The 20,383-nt window shown below is 42.0% G+C and overlaps 1 protein-coding gene across 12 annotated transcripts in view; it reads left to right on the top strand.

Annotated features, from left to right (window-relative positions):
* Nucleotides 1–19,424, top strand: part of BLTP1 (bridge-like lipid transfer protein family member 1) — a 392,853-nt gene extending 373,429 nt beyond the window's left edge. For all 12 annotated transcript variants that reach the window (XM_075348975.1, XM_075349025.1, XM_075348994.1 and 9 more), the window contains 6 exons: nt 4,155–4,406; nt 4,706–4,909; nt 11,138–11,332; nt 17,672–17,806; nt 18,319–18,484; nt 18,665–19,424. In XM_075348975.1, the coding sequence (XP_075205090.1) occupies nt 4,155–4,406; nt 4,706–4,909; nt 11,138–11,332; nt 17,672–17,806; nt 18,319–18,484; nt 18,665–18,881 (1,169 nt within the window). In that variant the 3' untranslated portion in view covers nt 18,882–19,424. The remainder of the gene's footprint in view (nt 1–4,154; nt 4,407–4,705; nt 4,910–11,137; nt 11,333–17,671; nt 17,807–18,318; nt 18,485–18,664) is intronic.
* Nucleotides 19,425–20,383: the final 959 nt, after the last annotated feature.

Here is a 20,383-nt window from a genome sequence, read left to right as displayed (position 1 = left end):
CTAGTGGCAGTTACATCGCTCCGTAGAGTGTCGGAGCTGGCAGCGCTGTCATGCAAAGCCCCCTTCCTGGTTTTTCACCAGGATAAGGTGGTTCTGCGTCCTGTTCCGGAATTTCTCCCTAAGGTGGTATCTCCTTTTCATCTCAATCAGGATATCTCCTTACCTTCATTTTGCCCTAATCCAATTCACCAATGTGAAAAGGATTTGCACTCCATAGATCTAGTGAGAGCACTCCGACACTACGTGTTTCGCACGGCGCCCCTGCGTCGTTCAGATGCGCTCTTTGTCCTTGTCGCTGGCCAGCGTAAGGGTTCGCAGGCTTCCAAGTCAACCTTGGCTCGGTGGATCAAGGAACCGATTCTTGAAGCCTACCGTTCTTCTGGGCTTCCGCTTCCTTTGGGGCTGAAAGCCCATTCTACCAGAGCCGTGGGTGCGTCCTGGGCATTGCGGCACCGGGCTACGGCTCAGCAGGTGTGTCAGGCAGCTACGTGGTCTAGTCTGCACACTTTCACGAAACACTATCAAGTGCATACCTATGCTTCGGCAGACGCCAGTCTAGGTAGGCGAGTCCTTCAGGCGGCGGTTGCCCACCTGTAAGAGGGGGCCGTTTTTCGGCTCTTTTTATTGAGGTATTCTTTTACCCACCCAGGGACTGCTTTTGGACGTCCCAATTGTCTGGGTCTCCCAATGGAGCGACAAAGAAGAAGGGAATTTTGTTTACTTACCGTAAATTCCTTTTCTTCTAGCTCCTATTGGGAGACCCAGCACCCGCCCCTGTTCCCTTCGGGCTGTTGTTCTTTTGTGTACACATGTTGTTCATGTTGAATTGTTCTTTTGGTTCATGGTTTTCAGTTCTCCGAACATCCTTCGGGTTGAATTTACCTTAGACCAATTTATAAGTTTCCTCCTTCCTGCTTTTGCACCAAAACTGAGGAGCCCGTGATGCACGGGAGGGTGTATAGGCAGAGGGGAGGGGTTACACTTTTTAAAGTGTAATACTTTGTGTGGCCTCCGGAGGCAGAAGCTATACACCCTAATTGTCTGGGTCTCCCAATAGGAGCTAGAAGAAAAGGAATTTACGGTAAGTAAACAAAATTCCCTTCTTATCAGTGTAATTACAGAGATTTCTGTTAAAATGTGGTACCTTTAGATTCGATGGTAGAACGGTCTGGTGTCACAAAATAGAGTATTGATTTTTGTTAAACTAAAGATAAAAAAAAATCATAGTAAATATATGGATTTCTGTTGTGAAGGAATTACAAATGTAAAGATAGATTTAGTTAAAGTAGTAAAGATTTTTATTTTATTTTTTTTACTATTTTCAGGAGCCATGTGGTATAAATAATTAAAGGGTTATTCTCACAATTGCATTATTTTTAACAAAGCTCATTAAATGCATATGTATTGTTAATATAGAGACTAAGCCCAATACAGCTTAGCTTCACACAGCTAAATGGGTTTTCCTTAGTTGCTAAAACTACAGTAGATACGGAAAGTATTCATACCCCTTTTAATTTTTCACTTTTTTTTATTGCAGCCATTTGGTAAATTCAAAAAAAGTTAATTATTTTTCTCATTAATGTACAGTCTGCACCCCATAAAAACAGAAATGTAAAAATGTTTGCAAATTTATCATACAATAAAAACTGAAATATCACATGGTCATAAATATTTGCTCAGTATTTAGTAGAAGCACCCTTTTGAGCTAGTACAGCCATGACTCTTCTTCGGAATGATGCAACAAGTTTTGCACATCTGGATTTGGGGATCCTCTGTCATTCTTCCTTGCAGATCCTCTCCAGTTCCGTCAGGTTGGATGGTGAATGTTGGTGGACATCCATTTTCAGTTCTCTCCAGTGATGCTCAACTGGATTTAGGTCAGGGCTCTGGCTGGGTAGGTCAAGAATGGTTACAGAGTTGTTCTGAAGCCACTCCTTTGTTATTTTAGCTGTGTACTTAGGGTCATTGTCTTGTTGGAAGGTGAACCTCTTTGGCCAAGTTTGAGGTCCAGATCACTCTGGAAGAGGTTTTCTTCCAGGATATCACTGTACTTGGCCGCATTCATCTTTCCCTCAATTGCAACCAGTTGTCCTATCCCTGCAGCTGAAAAACACCCCCATAGCATGATGCTGCCACCACTATGTTTCACTGTTGGGATTGTATTGGGCAGGTGATGAGCAGTGCCTGGTTTTCTCCACACATACCACTTAGAATTATCACTAAAGAGTTCTATCTTCATCTCATCACACCAGAGAATCTTATTTCTCTTAGTCTGGGAGTCCTTCATGTGTTGTTTTTTATTTTGCAAAGTCTATGCGGGTTTTCATATGTCTTGCACTGAGGAGAGGCTTCCATCGGGCTACTCTGCTATAAAGGCCCGACTGGTGGAGGGCTGCAGTGATAGTTAACTTTGTGAAACTTTCTCCCATCTCCCTTCTGCATCTCCAGAGCTCAGCCACAGTATTCTTGGGGTTCTTCTTTACCTCTCTCACCAAGGCTCTTCTCCCATGATTGCTCAGTTTGGCTGGACAGCCAGGTCTAGGAAGAGTTCTGGTGGTCCGAAACTTTTTCCATTTAAGGATTATGGAGGCCACTGTGCTTTTAGAAACCTTGAGTACTGTAGAAATTCTTTTGTAACCTTGGCCAGATCTGTGCCTTGCCCCAATTCTGTCTCTGAGCTCCTTGGGCAGTTCCTTTGACCTCATGATCCTCATTTGGTCTGACATGCACTGTGAGCTGTGAGGTCTTATATAGACAGGTGTGTGCCTTTCCAAATCAAGTCCTATCAGTTTAATTAAACACAGCTGGACTCCAATGAAGGAGTAGAACCATCTTAAGGAGGATCACAAGGAAATGGACAGCATGTGACTTAAATATGAGTGTCTGAGGAAAGGGTCTGAAAATTTATAACCAGTTTTTCTTGTTTAATAAATTTGCAAAAATTTCTACATTTGTTTTTTTTTCTGTCAAGATGGGGTGCAGCACGTACATTAATGAGAAAAAAATGTACTTTTTTGAATTTACCAAATGGGTGCGATGAAACAGATTGAAAAATTTAAAGGGGTCTGAACACTTTCCGTACCCAGCACCATTCTCCTCAGTGCTGGATACTCCTCCCTCCTCTGTGTGCTCCTGACAAGCTCAATTTCTCTGAGTTGATGACTTAGATCTTAGCAGAAAAGCCTCTGACTGATGAATGCACCAGTTCTGTCATGCCTTGCTCAGCTGCTTCCATCACATATATTTGGCATATCATAAAGTAAATTTAAGTGTAGAATTTGCTCTATTTTTGTGTGGACAGAGAGGCCCTACACAACTTTGATAGCCTGATTTTATCTTATGCCCTCTACATCAGTATAGCTGCAGGGCTGAGCTTAGTTGGTTGCTTGTAGCAAACAGGCTCCTATGCCATCTACATCAGTATAGGTGACAGTAGGCAATGCTAAGCTCAGACAAGCTGAGCCAAGTTGGATGCCTGTAGCGAACAGATCACTGATGTTAAACTGCAAATGCTCTGCTTACGCATATGACAGAGGATTATCTTCAGCCATATGCATCAACTAAGCATTTGGTGTTAAACATCACTGATCGGTGTTCTACATACATCAAACACCGGTCAACTCTGCGCTGCCAATTTATTGCAAGCTCTGTTGTGCAGGCAAAGCACAATGCAGGACAGTTGCGCTTTGCTGGAAGCCAGCAAACTGAGCAATGATGTAAAAACACACAAGCAGCAATACTGATGTCAGAGGATAAAATTGGGCCAGCAGAGTACTGTACAGGAGTGGATGCTGCACAGAAAAATAGAGTATATTCTAAAGGTAAAATACATTGTATGTCTGCTATGGCAATAGTGTGGAGTAATGCTGGAAGGATTCCAGCTGAGAGAGACTACTTTGTGCATGATCAATTAGGAGCACTGGAACTACACTAGGACCAACCCCATGCCAGGTAAATAAAGCCTAATTGGTCACCCTTTGGTGAGTAAAAAGTGCAAAATAGGGCAGTATTAAGGATGAGCTATATTGGGATAACTGAATAAGTATTTTGTCTTATTATAAGACCACTTTGTGATTTTGGGAATAAATCTTTTATAAATGTTATCACACCCAAATAGACACAAAGTATATTGGTTGTGTAACTCTGTCTTTCAGTGCTGGATGCCGCTCACCATCGTCACTGGCCAGGGGTGCTGAAGATAATATCTGGCTGCCACATATCCTTGTTCCAGAATCCACTACCAGAAGATACTGTCCAGTTAGGAGGCTCAATGAGCCTACACGGCAATCATATGACATTAGCATGTTTCCATGGACCTAATTTCCGTTCAAAATCTTGGGCATTGTTTCATTTAGAAGAGCCAAATATTGCTTTTTGGACAGAAGCACAAAAAATTTGGGAAGAAGGTACTTAAGGAAATATGCATTGCTTGCCATCAATAAATGTTCCCCACAAGTAGAGATATTTTATGAGGGATTTATGGCTGTGAATGCTTATTAATTGCGGGAATGGCAGCTATATAAATATAATATGGATGAGAGGGAATATATAGTCTTCTGTTTGCCTTCATCTGCCCCGAGTGTTTGTAGGTGGGATAAAGAGGGGGTATTGTTGCTTTCTTATTTTAAGAGTAAACACAAGGTCGGCTCTTTCTTGAATGCTTAATTAACTTTTTTTTTTTAAAAAACATTTTTATATTTTTAAGGCTCAAGTGATCATTCGACTTACATTGTGCAGACCCTCGATTTTCACTTGGGACACAACACAATGGTCACAAAGCCCTGTGGGGCACTGGAGAGTCCTATGGCAACAATCACAAAAATCACACGAAGGCGCCATGAAAACCCACCGCATGGAGTAGCTAGTGTAAAGGAATGGTTTAATTATGTCACTGCTATGAGAAATGAAGGTAGGTTTTGACATAACCCTCACACATTACACATTTTCAATTGTGTCAGCAGATCTGCTTTCATTTTGATCATGGAAACCCCTATTTAGTGTCACTATTAACCTCACAGCGGAAATATTATTAAACAAGTACAGTGGGGAAAATAAGTATTTGATACACTGCTGATTTTGCAAGTTTTCCCACCTACAGAGAATAGAGAGATTTGTAATTTTTATCATAGGTAACTTCAACTGTGACAGACAGAATTAAAAAAATCCACAAAATTACATTTTATAATTTTGAAATAATTAATTGGCATTTTATTGCATAATATAAGTATTTTGATACGATAGAAAAACAGAACTTAATATCTGGTATAGAAACCTTTGTTTGCAATTACAGAGGTCAGATGTTTCCTGTGGTTCTTGACCGCTTGCACACACTGCAACAGGGATTTTGGCCCACTTCTCCATACAGATCTTTCAGGTTTCAGGGCTGTCACTGGGCAACATTGAGTTTCAGCTCCCTGCAAAGATTTTCTATTGGGTTCAGGTGTGGAGATTGACTAGGACCCTCCAGAACCTTGAAGTGCTTCTTATGGAGCCATTCCGTAGTTGCCCTGGCTATGACCCATCTCAAATGCTGTTACTGAGGGATGGAGGTTGTTGGCCAAAATCCCACGATAATGAAGAATGCATCCATTCTCTCTTCAGTACGGTGCATTTGTCATGTTCCCTTTTGCAGAAAAGCACACCCAACCCTGAAGCTTCACAGTTGGGACAGTGTTCTTGTGGTTTTACTCATCCTTTATTCTTCCTCCAAACACAGCGAGTGGAATTGATACCAAAAAGTTATTTTTTGGTCTCATTTGACCATATTACTTTCTCCCATGCCTTCTCTGGACCATCCAGATTATCATTGGCAAACCCAAACAGGCCTGGACATGTGCTGGTGTAAGCAGGGGGACCTTGCGTGCCCTTGCTTGATTTTAATCATGATGGTGTAGTGTGTTACTAACTTTAATCTTTAAGAGTGTGCTCTCAGCTTTCTTCAGGTCATTGACCAGGTCCTCGTGTGTAGTTTTGGGCTGATTCCTGACCTTTCTTAAAGTCATCCATACCCTACAAGGAGAGATATTGCATGGAGCCCCAGACTGAGTAAGATTCACAGTCAAATTGTGTTTCTTCCATTTTCTAATAATTGCCTCAATAGTTGTTGCCTTCTCAGCAAGCTGCTTGCCTATTGTCCTGTAGCCCATCCCAGCCTTGTGCAGGTCTACAATTTTGTCCCTGGTGTCCTTAGCTCTTTGGTCTCAGGCATGGTGGAGACATTAGAGTGTGATTGACTGAATATGTGGACATTTGTCTTGTATACAGGTTACATGATCAAACAGATGCAATAAGTACAGGTAATGAGAGCAGAGTAGGAAGGCTTCGGCTATGTGCGCACTGGAAAATGGAATTTTCTCAAGAAAATTCCGCAGGTATTCAAAGATTACCGCACCCGCGGTAAAAAAAAACGCGGCAAGCCGCACCCGAAAACCGCATGCGGTTTGCTGCGGTTTCACCGCGGTATTGTTCGCGGTATTGCTGCGGTTTTGCCGCGTGCTGGTTGGGATGTGCTTTATTGCATTCAATGCAATAAAGCACATTGAAAAAAAGAAAAAAAAAAAGTCATTTAATTCTGAGATAATAGATAAATAAAGAGACAGAAGAATAAATAGAGGGATAGATAGATAGATAGAGGACAGATCGCTGCATTTCCCACGGTTCACATTACCGGCCGTGGGAAATGACGGGTAATTACCTCTGCTGTCTGCTGCATTCATTCAGCGCTGTGACAGTCGCGGCTGGATGTAAGCAGCGCAGGAGCTGTGGATTACGCCGGAGCTTTGTTGCGGGAGGGGTTAATAAAAGGGTTAACGAGGCTTGTTTGTTTTATTTAAAATAAAGGATTTTTCGGTGTCTGTGTTTTTTCACTTTACTTACGGGTTGATCATGTCAGCTGTCACATAGACGCTGCCATGATCAAGCCTGGAGTTAATGGCGGTGATCCACCACCATTAACCCCTTGTATTACCCTGCCTGCCACTGCTACACGGCGGCAGGAAGAGCCGGGGACACGCCGGTGCTGCCGCATAATGCATGCGACAGTCCCGGGGCAGCTGCGGCTGATATTCTCGGCTGCGGGAGGGGGAGTGAGGCGGGGGACATTAACCCTGCCCCTCTCCCTCCCCAGCCTGAGAATACCGGGCCGCCGCTGTGTGCTTACCTCGGCTGGAAGGTAAATATGCAGCGGAGCCCACGTTCTTTGTTTTCTATATTTCCGTTTTCTTTCTATGTGTGTTCTATGTGTCTGTGTCTGTGATCTATGTCTGTGATGTCTGTGTGTGTCTGTGATCTGTGTTTGTTTACTCTCTGCACGGCTTCCTCTTCCTGTAATGACATCACTTCCCTGCAAAACCGCAGACAGGCGATGTACATTACCGGAGGTAAACCGCGAAATACCGCAGGGAATAACGCAGGAAAACGCAGTGAACCGCACAGAATTTGCTGCCTGCATTATTCCCTGCGGGATTTCACGATTAACATTGGAGTCAATGTAGTGAAATCCCGCAGCGACGTGCGGAAAAGAATTGACATGCAATTGTTTTTGCTGCGGGAATCCCGCAGCAAAACATGCAGCTGTCAAATTCCGCCTAGTGCGCACAGGATTTTTTTTGCCCATAGGTTTTGCTGGTGATTCACTGCAGAGATGTTATGAACATTTTCTGCAGCGAAGCATGCAGCAAAACCGCAAAAAATCCGCGGCAAAATCCGGTAAGTGCACACATAGCCTTCTTAAGGATTAAATAACAGGTCTGTGAGAGCCAGAATTCTTACTGGTTGGTTGGTGATCACATACTTATTTCATACAATAAAATGCAAATTATTTGAAAATCATACCATGTGATTTTCTAGATTTTTTTATTCTGTCTGTCACAGTTGAAGTGTACAACAGTTAACAATTACAGACCTCTCCATTCTTTGTAGGTGGGAAAACCTGCAAAATCGGCACTGTATCAAATACTTATATTCTTCACTGTATATGTTGATGTAATATAATAATTTTTATTTATATAGCACTAACATCCACAGCACTTTACAATTCAAACGTGATAGATACAGACAATATCAGATATTACAGAGTAACATAATTCAACAGACACCAGGAGGAATGAGGGCCCTGCTCATAAGCTTACCATCTATTAGGAAATAGAGGAGGCACAAAAGGTAACTGGTAAAAAGTGTCATGTATGGTCCAGCCATCAATATAATAAACAGGGGATTCACATGACACTCCATGGACCGGTCACCAGTGTACAAGTACAGATACAGAGGGCTATTAGGTGCATGGAGGGTATAAACAGATGATAAAAAGGACCAGATTTATTACCTTACACTTATCAGTCTCACATTAGGACTGATCTAGTAGCCACCACCTAGGTAACCTGTCTGTATTGGTGCGAAAGAGAGATTTTAGCAAATTTCCCATTACCCTAAAAGTGTTTTTCTGAGCTCTCTATGCTTGTAACAGAAATCACTTCATTCACATGAATAAAACTGATCAGAATCAGAAACTTTTGACATAAAAGTGTCAGGCTTGAAAATGCTCTTAGTGAACGTTGTATAGTACAATAGTACAGTACATATTTGTCATGTTCAGCATGGTATCTCCAGTTATTTCCTATCTGTGGAAAAATTGTCACTTTATATTGTTTCTGGTGCTTACAGGGCTTGTCCGGTCTCGGAATCAACGTCTGCAGTCTGTGACTACAGACTGCCAAATGATTTCCCCTGTATGCCTTATGTGAGTGAGCGTCACCTGACCACATGTATGTGATCTGTATACTTGCAGTCACAGGTCGACTAGTCTCACTCAGCTTCTATCAACCGAAAAGAAGTGAGAGAGCCTCAGAAGTCTAGTTGTCATATGACTGCAAGTATGTAAAATCACATACACATGTGGTCACGTAACCTCTCATTTGCCCCCGGAATCGTAACGGTCAGCAAATCTTAAGGCGGGCTTTGCACGTTGCGACATCGCAAGCCGATGCTGCGATGTCGCACGCGATAGTCCCCGCCCCCGTCGCAGGTACGATATCTTGTGATAGCTGGCGTAGCGAACATTATCGCTACGCCAGCTTCACATGCACTCACCTGCCCTGCGACCGTCACTCTGGTCGGCGACCCGCCTCCTTCCTAAGGGGGCGGGTCGTGCAGCGTCATAGCGACGTCACACGGCAGGCGGCCAATAGCGGTGGAGGGGCGGAGATGAGCAGGATGTAAACATCCCGCCCACCTCCTTCCTTCCGCATAGCCGCCGGCGGCTGGTAAGCTGATGTTCCTCGCTCCTGCGGCGTTATACACAGCGATGTGTGCAGCCGCAGGAGCTAGGAACTACATCGTACCTGTTGCTGCAGCATAATTATGAAAAAGTCGGAGCCTGCAACGATGATACGATAACGACGCTTTTGCGCTCGTTAATCGTATCATCTAGCATTTACACACTACGATCTCGAAAGTGTGTCACTTTCGATTTGACCCCACCGACATCGCATGTGCGATGTTGCAACGTGCAAAGCCGCCCCTTACTCTGTCACAATTCGCCAGTGTGCCATCACATAGAATGACTACAGACTTATTTTCTTAAGTTGGACAATCCCTTTAACCACTTTGTGACAGGAGTGTTTATAGGGAATCTTTCAGCAGGTTTTTGCTACCTTATCTGATAGCCACATGATGTAGTCCAAGAGATCTTGAATCCAAATGTGTATCACTTAGTATACTGGGTGCAGCAGTTCTGACAAAGAGTTTTTAGATTTAGCAATGTAGCCGAACTTTTAGCAGACTTGAAAAAGCTACATTTTCCCCCACCAGGATCTGTATGTACAATTCTGTAGACAGTGAGTTGTCAACACAGCAGGGGGTGTGCCGGACTAGCGGACATCTAGCTGACCTAGTATAACCACCTGAAGCTGAAACAAACATTGCAGGTAAACAACTGCACACAGTATAAGAGACACATCTCTGAAATATGTGTTAACCTCTGCAGTATGCTAACTTCAGATTACATAGCAAGAACCTGCTAACAGATTCCCTTTAACCACCTTTTTATTTAGGCCATTTTTTTTCCTTTCATATTGCTGCATTCAGAAATTCAGTGATCCATTTTTCCATAACTTGTCCGTCAACAAAACTGTTGCATCGTTTTTTTTTTTTAGTTGTTCACCATGAGATTTAAAGAACATGTTCACTTTATGCAGCAGTCACATGCATGTGTATTTTGTTAAACATTTTTACAAAATAAAAACAAGTTATTAATTCATTTTTTTTTTAAGATTATTTATAGTAAACATTTTTAAATGATATTTAATCTTGTGCTGTCCCAATAAGGTATCTAACAATGTGGTCTGGTGATCCCTTCTATACTTTAGTTATTCCAACCTAGTCATCATTTTGGTATCGATAGCCCATCATTAGCAAGGACCATCTACTATGTCATTCATATGTAACATTATAATATAACTGCAGACAATACACACAACGATTCCTCAATTATTTTAAATATTATTTGGCTTTAGAATTTACAGTGGAACTGTGTGAACAATACACGATCCTTCCCCCTCTCTCCCCATATTTAACAAAAAAAAAATCCTATAATCTGTACTTGTTTGTAATACAGCAATACCATGATCTACAATGGAAAATCAAGCTTACTTCTTAATAGCATAGCATAAAAGGGCTTGTGCTGTGAAAATTAGTTATCACCTTTCCATATGATAGGTGATAACTTGTTGATCAGTGGGGGTCCATCCAATAAAACCCGCATTGATTGGCAGAATGGTAAATCCTTATTCCCATGAAATGACAGTGCCCATGCTTGACCACCGCTCCATTCATTACCAATAGGTCTACCCAGCGTTGTACTAAGCTTTTTCTGGCAGCCTCATTGAGAATAAATGAATGGGCAGTTTGGCGTCTGACCTGCCGTACCATTTTATAGAAGTTCCCCCCATGGGATAAAAATTCCACAATTTGCTAGTGGGTGCGGGTCCCCACAGATCGCTTGTTATAACTGGACACCTCCTGTAAGATTAAAGGGGCAGTGGATTTCACATTAATATCTGATCCTACCACATAAATATAAAGCAAAGATTAAACAGAAGTAATTTATAGCAAAGTATACATATATGTTTGTTTTTTATAGAGCTGAACTTGCTTCGAAATGTTGATGCAAATAATCCAGAGAGCAGCACTGCAGTTAAAAATGCAAGTTTATTGAGTGGTTTTCGTGGAGGATCCAGTTATAACCATGAGACAGAGACCATCTTTGCTTTACCTAGAATGCAGCTGGACTTTAAATCAATCCATGTACAGGAGCCTCAAGAGCCTACACTGCAAGGTAAGGTCAATCACAACATAACACATATACTGTCTGTACAGGTAACATCAATGTTATTGAGGAACACAGGTATATATCCAGCAACGTAGGAGGCGGATGATACACCGAGTGATGCCTATGCAGACCATGGTAATCACATTGCCACTAGGCTAGTCCGTTTTAACCCCTTAATGACCGCCGATATGCCTTTTAACGGCGACAAATTAGGGTACTTCTTCCAAACCGCCGCTTTTTAACGGCGGTTGGAAAAAAGGGTCTAGCACCCCTCAGAGTCGGAAAATTTCCGGGGTCTCAGCTGCCGGGGGTAGCTGAGACCCTGGAGATCATGATTCTGGCCGTTTTTCCGGTCCCCACTCACGTGATCACCGGTACACACCGTTTACCGATGATCACCATACAGTAAATGACCGCGCCGGTAAAAAATCATTTATCTCCCATCTGGCATAAACAAACATGTCAGATGGGAGATAAATCTCCTCCCCCGGTCCTCTCCGGTCCCCCGGTGTCGCCAAAGTGTCCCCCCACCCCCCCTTCCTCCCGAAAATCTAACATGGCGCCGCTTGCACAGCAGCGCGCCGGCCGCATTTACCCTGTTCCTCTGGTTTCTGTCGCATGTGCTATGACTCATACGATAGAAACCTGCTCCCCAGGCCCTGCCAGGTCACCCTCTATTCCCCCCGGTGTTCTCCGGTGTCCCCCGTACCTGTCGGAGTCCCCCGCGGCCCCCTCCTCCTTCACAGTGCACGCCCGTCACACGTGCAGAGCGCGGCTGTCAGCTCAGCTTCCTGGTTTGCTTTCAGAGACGCTGGCTGCTGCTCGCACTCTGCAGCTGTGACCCGGGGAGGGTGGGTGCAAATTCTTTGTACCCACTCTCCTCAAATGGAGGGTCTGCACTCTTAGAAAATGGGGGATACGTTCCCTGAACGTGCCCCCCATATTCTAGAAGGTCCAGAATCGCCGCGGGAATTTCACAATGGATTACAGCAGGGACCCGATTTTTTTTTTCTTTTCAATAAATTGGTCAAAGAGGGAATGTTTTTGGAGAGTGTTTTTTCAAATATTTTTTTTTTTTTATTACTGTCAATTAGTTATGTCTGGTATCAAATAGACGCCGTGACATAACGAATTGCTGGGCTTGATGCCAGGTGACATTACACATCTGGTATCAACCCCATTTATTACCCCATTTGCCACCGCACCAGGGCAACTGGATGAGTTGGGGCGAAGCGCCAGGATTGGCACATCTAATGGATGCGCCACTTCTGGGGCGGCTGCGGCCTGCTATTTTTAGGCTGGGAAGAGTCCAATAACCATGGCTCTTCCCACCCTGAGAATACCAGACCCCAGCTTTCAGCTTCACCTTGGCTGGTGATCTAATTTGGGGGGACCCTACGTTTTTTTTTTGTTTTTTTTTTTAATTATTTATTTATAAATAATTATAAAAAAAAAAACAGCTTGGGGAGCCCTCCAAATTGATCACCAGCCAAGGTGAAGCTGTCAGCTGTGGTTTGCAGGCTACAGCTGTCTGCTTTACTTTAGCTATCAAAAATAGGGGGGACCTCACGTCATTTATTTTAATTATTTTTTTTTCTTTTTGGACTAAATACAAGGCTAGGTACCCTTTAGTGCCACATGAAAGGCACTAAAAGGCGCCAGCTTAGAATATGCAGGGGGTGGGACGTTATATATGTTTGACATCTATCCATTCATCCATTGTAGCATTGTACACTGTGTGCCCACAATCAGGGTTTGCAGCGTTTTGGGTGCAGAGTGTTTTCCCTGCATCCATAACGCTACGTTGTGTGGTAGAAGCAGAGTGGAAGGATTTATAGAAATCCCATGCCCACTGGGCTTCTTTTCTCCGCAGCATAAACCGACCTGTGGTGCAGCTTCCCGAGCCTCAGCATGTCAATTTATGCTGCGGAGACAAGAGTATTCTCTGCAGGTAGAATAGAGCTAAAGTCCACAGCAACCTGAACCCAAATCGTGGGCATGGGCAGCTGCGTTCTCCCATGGACAACACTCACATCTCTGAAGGAAGGCTGACACTGTGTACTAGACGCCGTGTCGCTGGATCATGGCCACATAGCCTAACAGTGAGAATATTGTTGCTTGTGAAGTACCTGTGGATTCAAAATGCTTACTATACTCCTGAATAAAATCCTTGAGGGGTCCAGTTTCCAAAATGGGGTCACTTGTGGGGGGTTTCTAATGTATAGGTTACCAAGAGGCCTTGCTAATGTGACATGGTGCGCGCAATTTATTTCAACTTTTCCAAAATTCAAATGGTGCTCCTTCCATTCCAAGCCCTCCCATTTATCCAAACAGAGGTTTTTGGCCACAAATGGGGTATCCTTGCGCTCACAAGAAATTGGATAACAACCTGTGGGGTCCACGTTTTGTTGTTGCCTCTTGAAAAAGTGAGAAATGTGATGCTAAAGAAACATTTTTGTGAAAAAAATGAAAATTTTCAATATGGCAACCTAAGCTTATCAAATTCTGTGAAGTATTCGTGGATTCAAAATGCTCAATATACACCTAGATAAAAGCCTTGAGGTGTCTTGTTTCCAGAATGGGGTCACTTGTGGGGGACCTCCACTGTTTAGGCACTTTAGGGGCTTTCCAAATGCGACATAGTGTCCACTAATTATTCCAGCCAAATGTTTAGTCAAATGGCACTTTTTCCCTTCCGAGCCCTGCTGTGCACCCAAACAGTTGATTTCCACTACACATAAGGTATCAGCATACTCAGGAGAAATTGCACAATACATTTTATGCTGCTTTTTTTCCTTTTACTCTTGTTAAAAAAAAAAAAGCTATGTGGTTGAAGTAACAATTTTGTGGTAAAAATGTATTTTTTTTTATTTTCACAGCTCAACATTATAAACTTCTTTGAAGCACCTAGGGGTTCAGGGTACTCGCCAAACATCTAGATAAATTCCTTGAGGGGTCTATTTTCCAGAATGGGGTCACTTGTGGGGGACCTCCACTGCTTAGGCACCTCAGGGGCTCTCCTAATGCAACATGGTGTCCGCTATTGATTCCAGCCAATTTTGCAGTCAAATTGCACTCCTTCCCTTCTAAGACCTGCCGTGTGCCCAAACAGTTGATTTCCACCACAAATAAGATATCACCAAAGTCAGGAGAAATTGCACAATAAATTTCATGGTGATTTTTTTTTTCCTGTTACCCTTGTGAAAAAAAAGCTACCTGGTTGAAGTAACAATTTTGTGGTAAAAATGTATTTTTTTTTATTTTCACAGCTCAACATTATAAACTTCTTTGAAGCACCTAGGGGTTCAGGGTACTCGCCAAACATCTAGATAAATTCCTTGAGGGGTCTATTTTCCAGAATGGGGTCACTTGTGGGGGACCTCCACTGCTTAGGCACCTCAGGGGCTCTCCTAATGCAACATGGTGTCCGCTATTGATTCCAGCCAATTTTGCAGTCAAATTGCACTCCTTCCCTTCTAAGACCTGCCGTGTGCCCAAACAGTTGATTTCCACCACAAATAAGATATCACCAAAGTCAGGAGAAATTGCACAATAAATTTCATGGTGATTTTTTTTTTCCTGTTACCCTTGTGAAAAAAAAGCTACCTGGTTGAAGTAACAATTTTGTGGTAAAATTTTATTTTTTTATTTTCATGGCTCAACGTTATAAACTTCTGTGAAGCACCTGGGGGTTCAGGGTACTCACCAAACATCTAGATAAATTCCTTGAGAGGCCTAGTTTCCAATATGGGGTCACTTGTGGTGGTTTTTTGCTGTTTACGTACCTTAGGGGTCCTCCAAATATGCGACATGGTGCCCGCAATCTTTTTCAGCCAAATTTCCTTTCCAAAATTCAAATATTGCTCCTTTCGTTCCAAGCCCTCCCATTTGTCCATACAAAGGTTTCAGACCACATGTGAGGTATCACCGCGCTCATAAAAAAGTGGGTAACAAACATTTGGGTCAAATTTTTGGAATTACCTCTTGAAAAAGTGAGAGAATTGATGCTAAAGCAACATTTTTGAGAAAAAAATGACAATTTTCAATATGACAACGTAACGTTATCAAAAACTGTGAGGTACCTGTGGGTCCAAAATGCTCACTATACCCCTCGATAGAAGCCTTAAGGGGTCTAGTTTCCAAAATGGGGGGTTCCTGCTGTTTAGGTACCTTAGGGGATCTGTAAATGCAACATGGTGCCCGCAATCTGTTTCAGCCAACTTTGCTTTCCAAAATTCAAATATTGCTCCTTTCGTTCCAAGCCCTCTTATTTGTCCAAACAAAGGTTTCTGACCACATGTGGGGTATAGGCGCGCTCTTAAGAAAGTGGGAAACAAAGTATAAGGTCCAATTTTTGGTGTTACCTCTTGAAAAAGTAAGAAAATTAGTGCTAGTGCTAAAGCAACATTTTTAGGTAAAATGTTAATTTTTATTTTTTTTACATTCCACATTACTTTAGTTCCTGTGAAGCACCTGAAGGGTTAATAAACTTCTTGGATGTGGTTTTGAGTACCTTGAGGGGTGCAGGTTTTAGAATAGTGTCACTTTTGGGTATTTTCTGTCACCTAGGCCTCTCAAAGTCACTTCAAATAGGATGTGGTCCCTAAAAAATGGTTTTGTAAATTTTGTTGAAAAAATGGGAAATTGCTGATGAACTTTGAACCCTTCTAACTTACTAACCCCAAAAAATGTTGTTTCAAAAATTGCGCTGATCTAAGGTAGACAAGTGGGAAATGTTATTTATTAACTATTTTGTGTGACATAACTCTTTTAGTTTTTATGCCCATAAACCAAAGTTTGAAAATTGCAAAATTTTTAATTTTTTTTGTCAAATTTCAGATTTTTTCACAAATAAAATAAAAAAATATCATCCTAAATTTACCTCTAACATGAAGCCCAATATGTCACGAAAAAACAATCTCAGAATCACCGGGATCCATTGAAGCGTTCCAGAGTTATAACCTTATAAAGTGACACTGGTCAAAATTGCAAAAAATGGCCTGGGCATTAAGTACAAAACTGGCTTCGTCCTTAAGGGGTTAACGTACAGGGGTTTTCCCATCTACAAGATCCCATCCCAATATGTAGTAGATGTAATAATAATATTTGCAAATACCTCCAATTAGAAATGTAGTATAGTTCTCCTGATTCGCTATGTCGTTTACCTCATGTGCAGGGCATTGTGAAGTGAGGGGGAGCATGGTCAGTGGGGACATCCCCAGTTTTAACAGTTGGATCCTGTGGTTTGCGTAGAGATGTAACCTGCCATTGCAATCTTGCCTCTCCTTGGTATTGCTGAAAACTCCTCCTGATAGGACTGGAAGTATATGTCTATGAAAGCCCGGTGTGAAAATGACCACTACTTACCGTATTTCCTTTTTTAAAATAAAGATTGTGATATGAAAAAAAGAACATTAGCAAAAAGGTTATACCTCTAATACAAAAACCTGATGTAAACAGTAGATCAATTTCCAATTACAAGATAGAGCTGCTGCTTATGAATATATTTTGATCAGGGATGTACATATAAATCATGGGGCCCCATAATAAAAGTTCTCATTGCCCCTCAATATGTTGCTCTGTGTATGGTTCTGCCTGAGGCTCTACACAGCAGCCGCAATCAAGTGATCTTATTGCAGCTGCTGAGTTGAGCCTCAGACACATAGGCTGAGTGGTGTAGGAGAAACCTGTCTGCTTTCTCTTCCACCATGGGATTCAACAGTATATGTATACTGTGTGGTCCGCCACACCCAATTTTGATACCTCTGGGTTAAACATAGGAGGCTGATTGTATTGCTTGATCTCAGTGCAGACGCTGCCAGTGTAAGGGTACGTACCCATGATCAGGACCCGCTACGTCCTGGACGTGGTGGGCCCTGACTTGTGGGGCTGCTAGTCTCCTCCACAGGAGACTGCAGCTGTTCGTGCCCACGATCCGGGCACGGGCAGTTGTGGTCTCTCTCTTCTGTTCTCCCTGAGGAGATTGCTTGCGACTCTGCAGCAAACAATTGACATGCTTGTGGCTCAGAAAGCCGCGCCATAGGTCAGATTATGCTTCGGGCGGTGCACGCACAGTGGGCATGGGATTTCTAGAAATCCCATCCACTGTGCTTGTACGGTACAATTGCAGAGTTTTGGATGCAGCTAAAATATGCTGCGTCCAAAATGCTGTGAAGACACATTGCGGGCACATACCCTAAGAGGTGGGCATACGTAATTATTATATTATAATATGCATATGAAGATAGTTTGGTGGATAATTTGTATATTGCACATATATGGGAAATTTAAATACAGAGGCAGATGTTAGATGATTTATGTACTATATCTCATTGTGTTTTACAGATGTTGACAGCAAACCAAAGGTGGAATGCAGTGTTGTGACTGAGTTTACAGATCACATCTGTGTCACAATGGATGCAGAGCTTATAATATTTCTCCATGATATGGTATCTGCATACCTGAAGGAAAAAGAGAAAGGTGCATTAAACAGTCCTGTGTTCATTGATGTATTATGTACAGTTGAAACCAGAAGTTTACATACACTATCCAGAAAGACACATATGCATATTTTTCTCACTATTTGACATGAAATCAGGATAAACATTTCCCGTTTTAGGTCTATTAGGATTACCATTATTTATATTTGCCAAATGCTAGAATAAGTGAGAGAGAGAATGTTTTAAGACATTTTTTTTTATTACTTTCTGCAAAGTTAAAAGTTTACGTACACTAATAGTAGTATGCCTTTAAACACTATGGGACAGCCCATATGATGATGTCATGTCTTTGGAAGCTTATGATAGGTTTATTGGCAACATCTGAGTTAATTAGAGACACACTTGTGGATGGATTTTAATGCACACCTGAAACACACTGCTTCTTTGTATAGCATTATGGGAAAGTCAAAAGAAATCAGCCAAGATCTCAGTAAGAGGATTGTGGACTTCCACAAGTCTATTTCTTTGGTAATCTGTAGTTTTCTTCCACAGTTATTCTTCCACCGCGAGTCTTCACCACTCGCTCAGGGCAGAAGAGTCCTGTGATTCAGTCTGACAATGGCTCTTCTGAGAAGGATAAGGAGGAAAGCACTAACTACACTTATGTGGACTGGAGGGAATTCATGTGCAACACATGGCACCTGGAGCCTACACTGAGGTATTTATTCCTTAATGCTCTACTGGCAAAGTACATTGGAATTACCTTCTTTTTGCCTTCTGTTACATCATCTGTGTGGGAAAAACCCCCTGAGGATTGCCTCGCCCTAAAAAAAAAATGTAATTAGAGTTGTTAATCTACATATTCACATCTACATATTTCCTCTTTCCTACCCCATAGGCTTATATCTTGGACAGGAAGGAAGATTGATCCAGTGGGTGTTGATTACATTCTTCAGAAGTTAGGTTTCCACCATGCAAGAACCACTATTCCCAAATGGCTTCAGCGTGGAGTCATGGATCCTCTGGACAAAGTCCTGTCTGTCCTCATCAAAAAACTTGGATCAACTTTACAAGATGAGAAGGAAAAGAAAGGAAAGGACAAAGAGGATCATTGAATATTTATTGAATATGAACAAATGACAATGATCAAATGAGTTACACGTGTTTTATATTGTACAGGAAGATGTTTTAATATGGATTTGGAAGTGAGAAACAGCTGTTCTCTCATCCCTTTGAGCCGCATTTCTTCCTGTGAGCGCACACTTGGCTTTTCATGTAATGTGATATTCTACTACAATGTGTCTGTCACTTTGAACACAATTTCCATACATTCTGGCTGAGGGAAACCTCAGATGTGGATTTTCTCCAGCACTGTATACATCTCAATATAAAGAAGACTCAGGGATGAGAGGGATTTGATAATTCCGTTGTGAATGTACCTGTTTACCATAGTGCATGCTACCTTTCCACAAAGGATAAAGCATTGCATGACTATGTATATTATGGACTAAATAGTGGGGTTTGGCACTGTAAAATGTCTGCCGTTGCGTTTTTATATTGTGCAATATGATTATTTTTCTGTAATAACTACAGAATATTAACTGTGAACTTTTGTGACTTTCTCCGTTGGCCATAACAATAAATTGTTGACAAGTTTACATCCAGTTGTTACTATTAATGTGTGGATACAACAATTTGATCACATTGGTATAAGTAGCTAGAAGTACATTTATATGTACATGTTGAAAGACTTCAGTTAGGGTTGGGCCAAAAGTCACAATTTTATTTATCTTTATATGGCTTCAAGTGATCTGATGGTAAATTAAAGCATTGTAGTGCACATGTGAGGGTGGTCTCTCCTCACTAATAAACTGTTCAAAGTTTGGCCATAAGAAGTGCGTTCCATCAGAATTATCCATGGTCCATCATGTATGATTCCATACAAAAAATTTGAGAAATGTGCTCTGAGTCCACAACAACAATCTATGGCCCAAATACAGAGAAAAAAAAAAAAAAGATAGTGCAGTATCTTGTAATCAAATTAGAGCACTACATGATGTGGCAAAGGTATGTAGCTAACATAACGGGAGCTGCTCTGCTTCTAATCCCAGTGAGGGAGAAACTGAAAACTTGTCTAAAGGGTAAGAAGGAAACTGCACTCACCGTTTTAAGTAACAGTGTCTGGGTACAACAGGTGCATGTAAAAACAGACGACAGCTGTTTCGCGCTGGCCTGCGCTTCAAGGGGTCTATATACAGGAGATGATGTGGAATATCCTCCTTTAACCCTTTGTTTAAAGGTATTGTCATCCTATACATAGAACACATGCACTAAAGTGAAATCACTAAGATGAAACCAAGGCTGCCAATAAAGAAAAAAACACATGCTTAGAAGAAGACAGATCATTTTGACCATTTAACCCTAAGAGACCTAGCAAAGTGGTTGGCATAATCCAAATGGCTTCTCTGTGTAATAGCACACTGATGTCAATATAGTGACAACTGTTTTCTTTCTTTTTCTCTGTATTTGGGCAATTGTCTTCATTTTCTGTCCCCATTGGGTTTGATTAGGTACAAAGACTGTTGGAAGTCATGTCAATTAGTCATCTGACCACTGC

The sequence above is a fragment of the Anomaloglossus baeobatrachus genome, chromosome 1 (genome assembly GCF_048569485.1).
Source record: "Anomaloglossus baeobatrachus isolate aAnoBae1 chromosome 1, aAnoBae1.hap1, whole genome shotgun sequence".
NCBI lineage: Eukaryota > Metazoa > Chordata > Amphibia > Anura > Aromobatidae > Anomaloglossus > Anomaloglossus baeobatrachus.
Note: the sequence above shows the minus strand (reverse complement) of the source record. Positions and strands in the feature narration are given on the sequence as shown.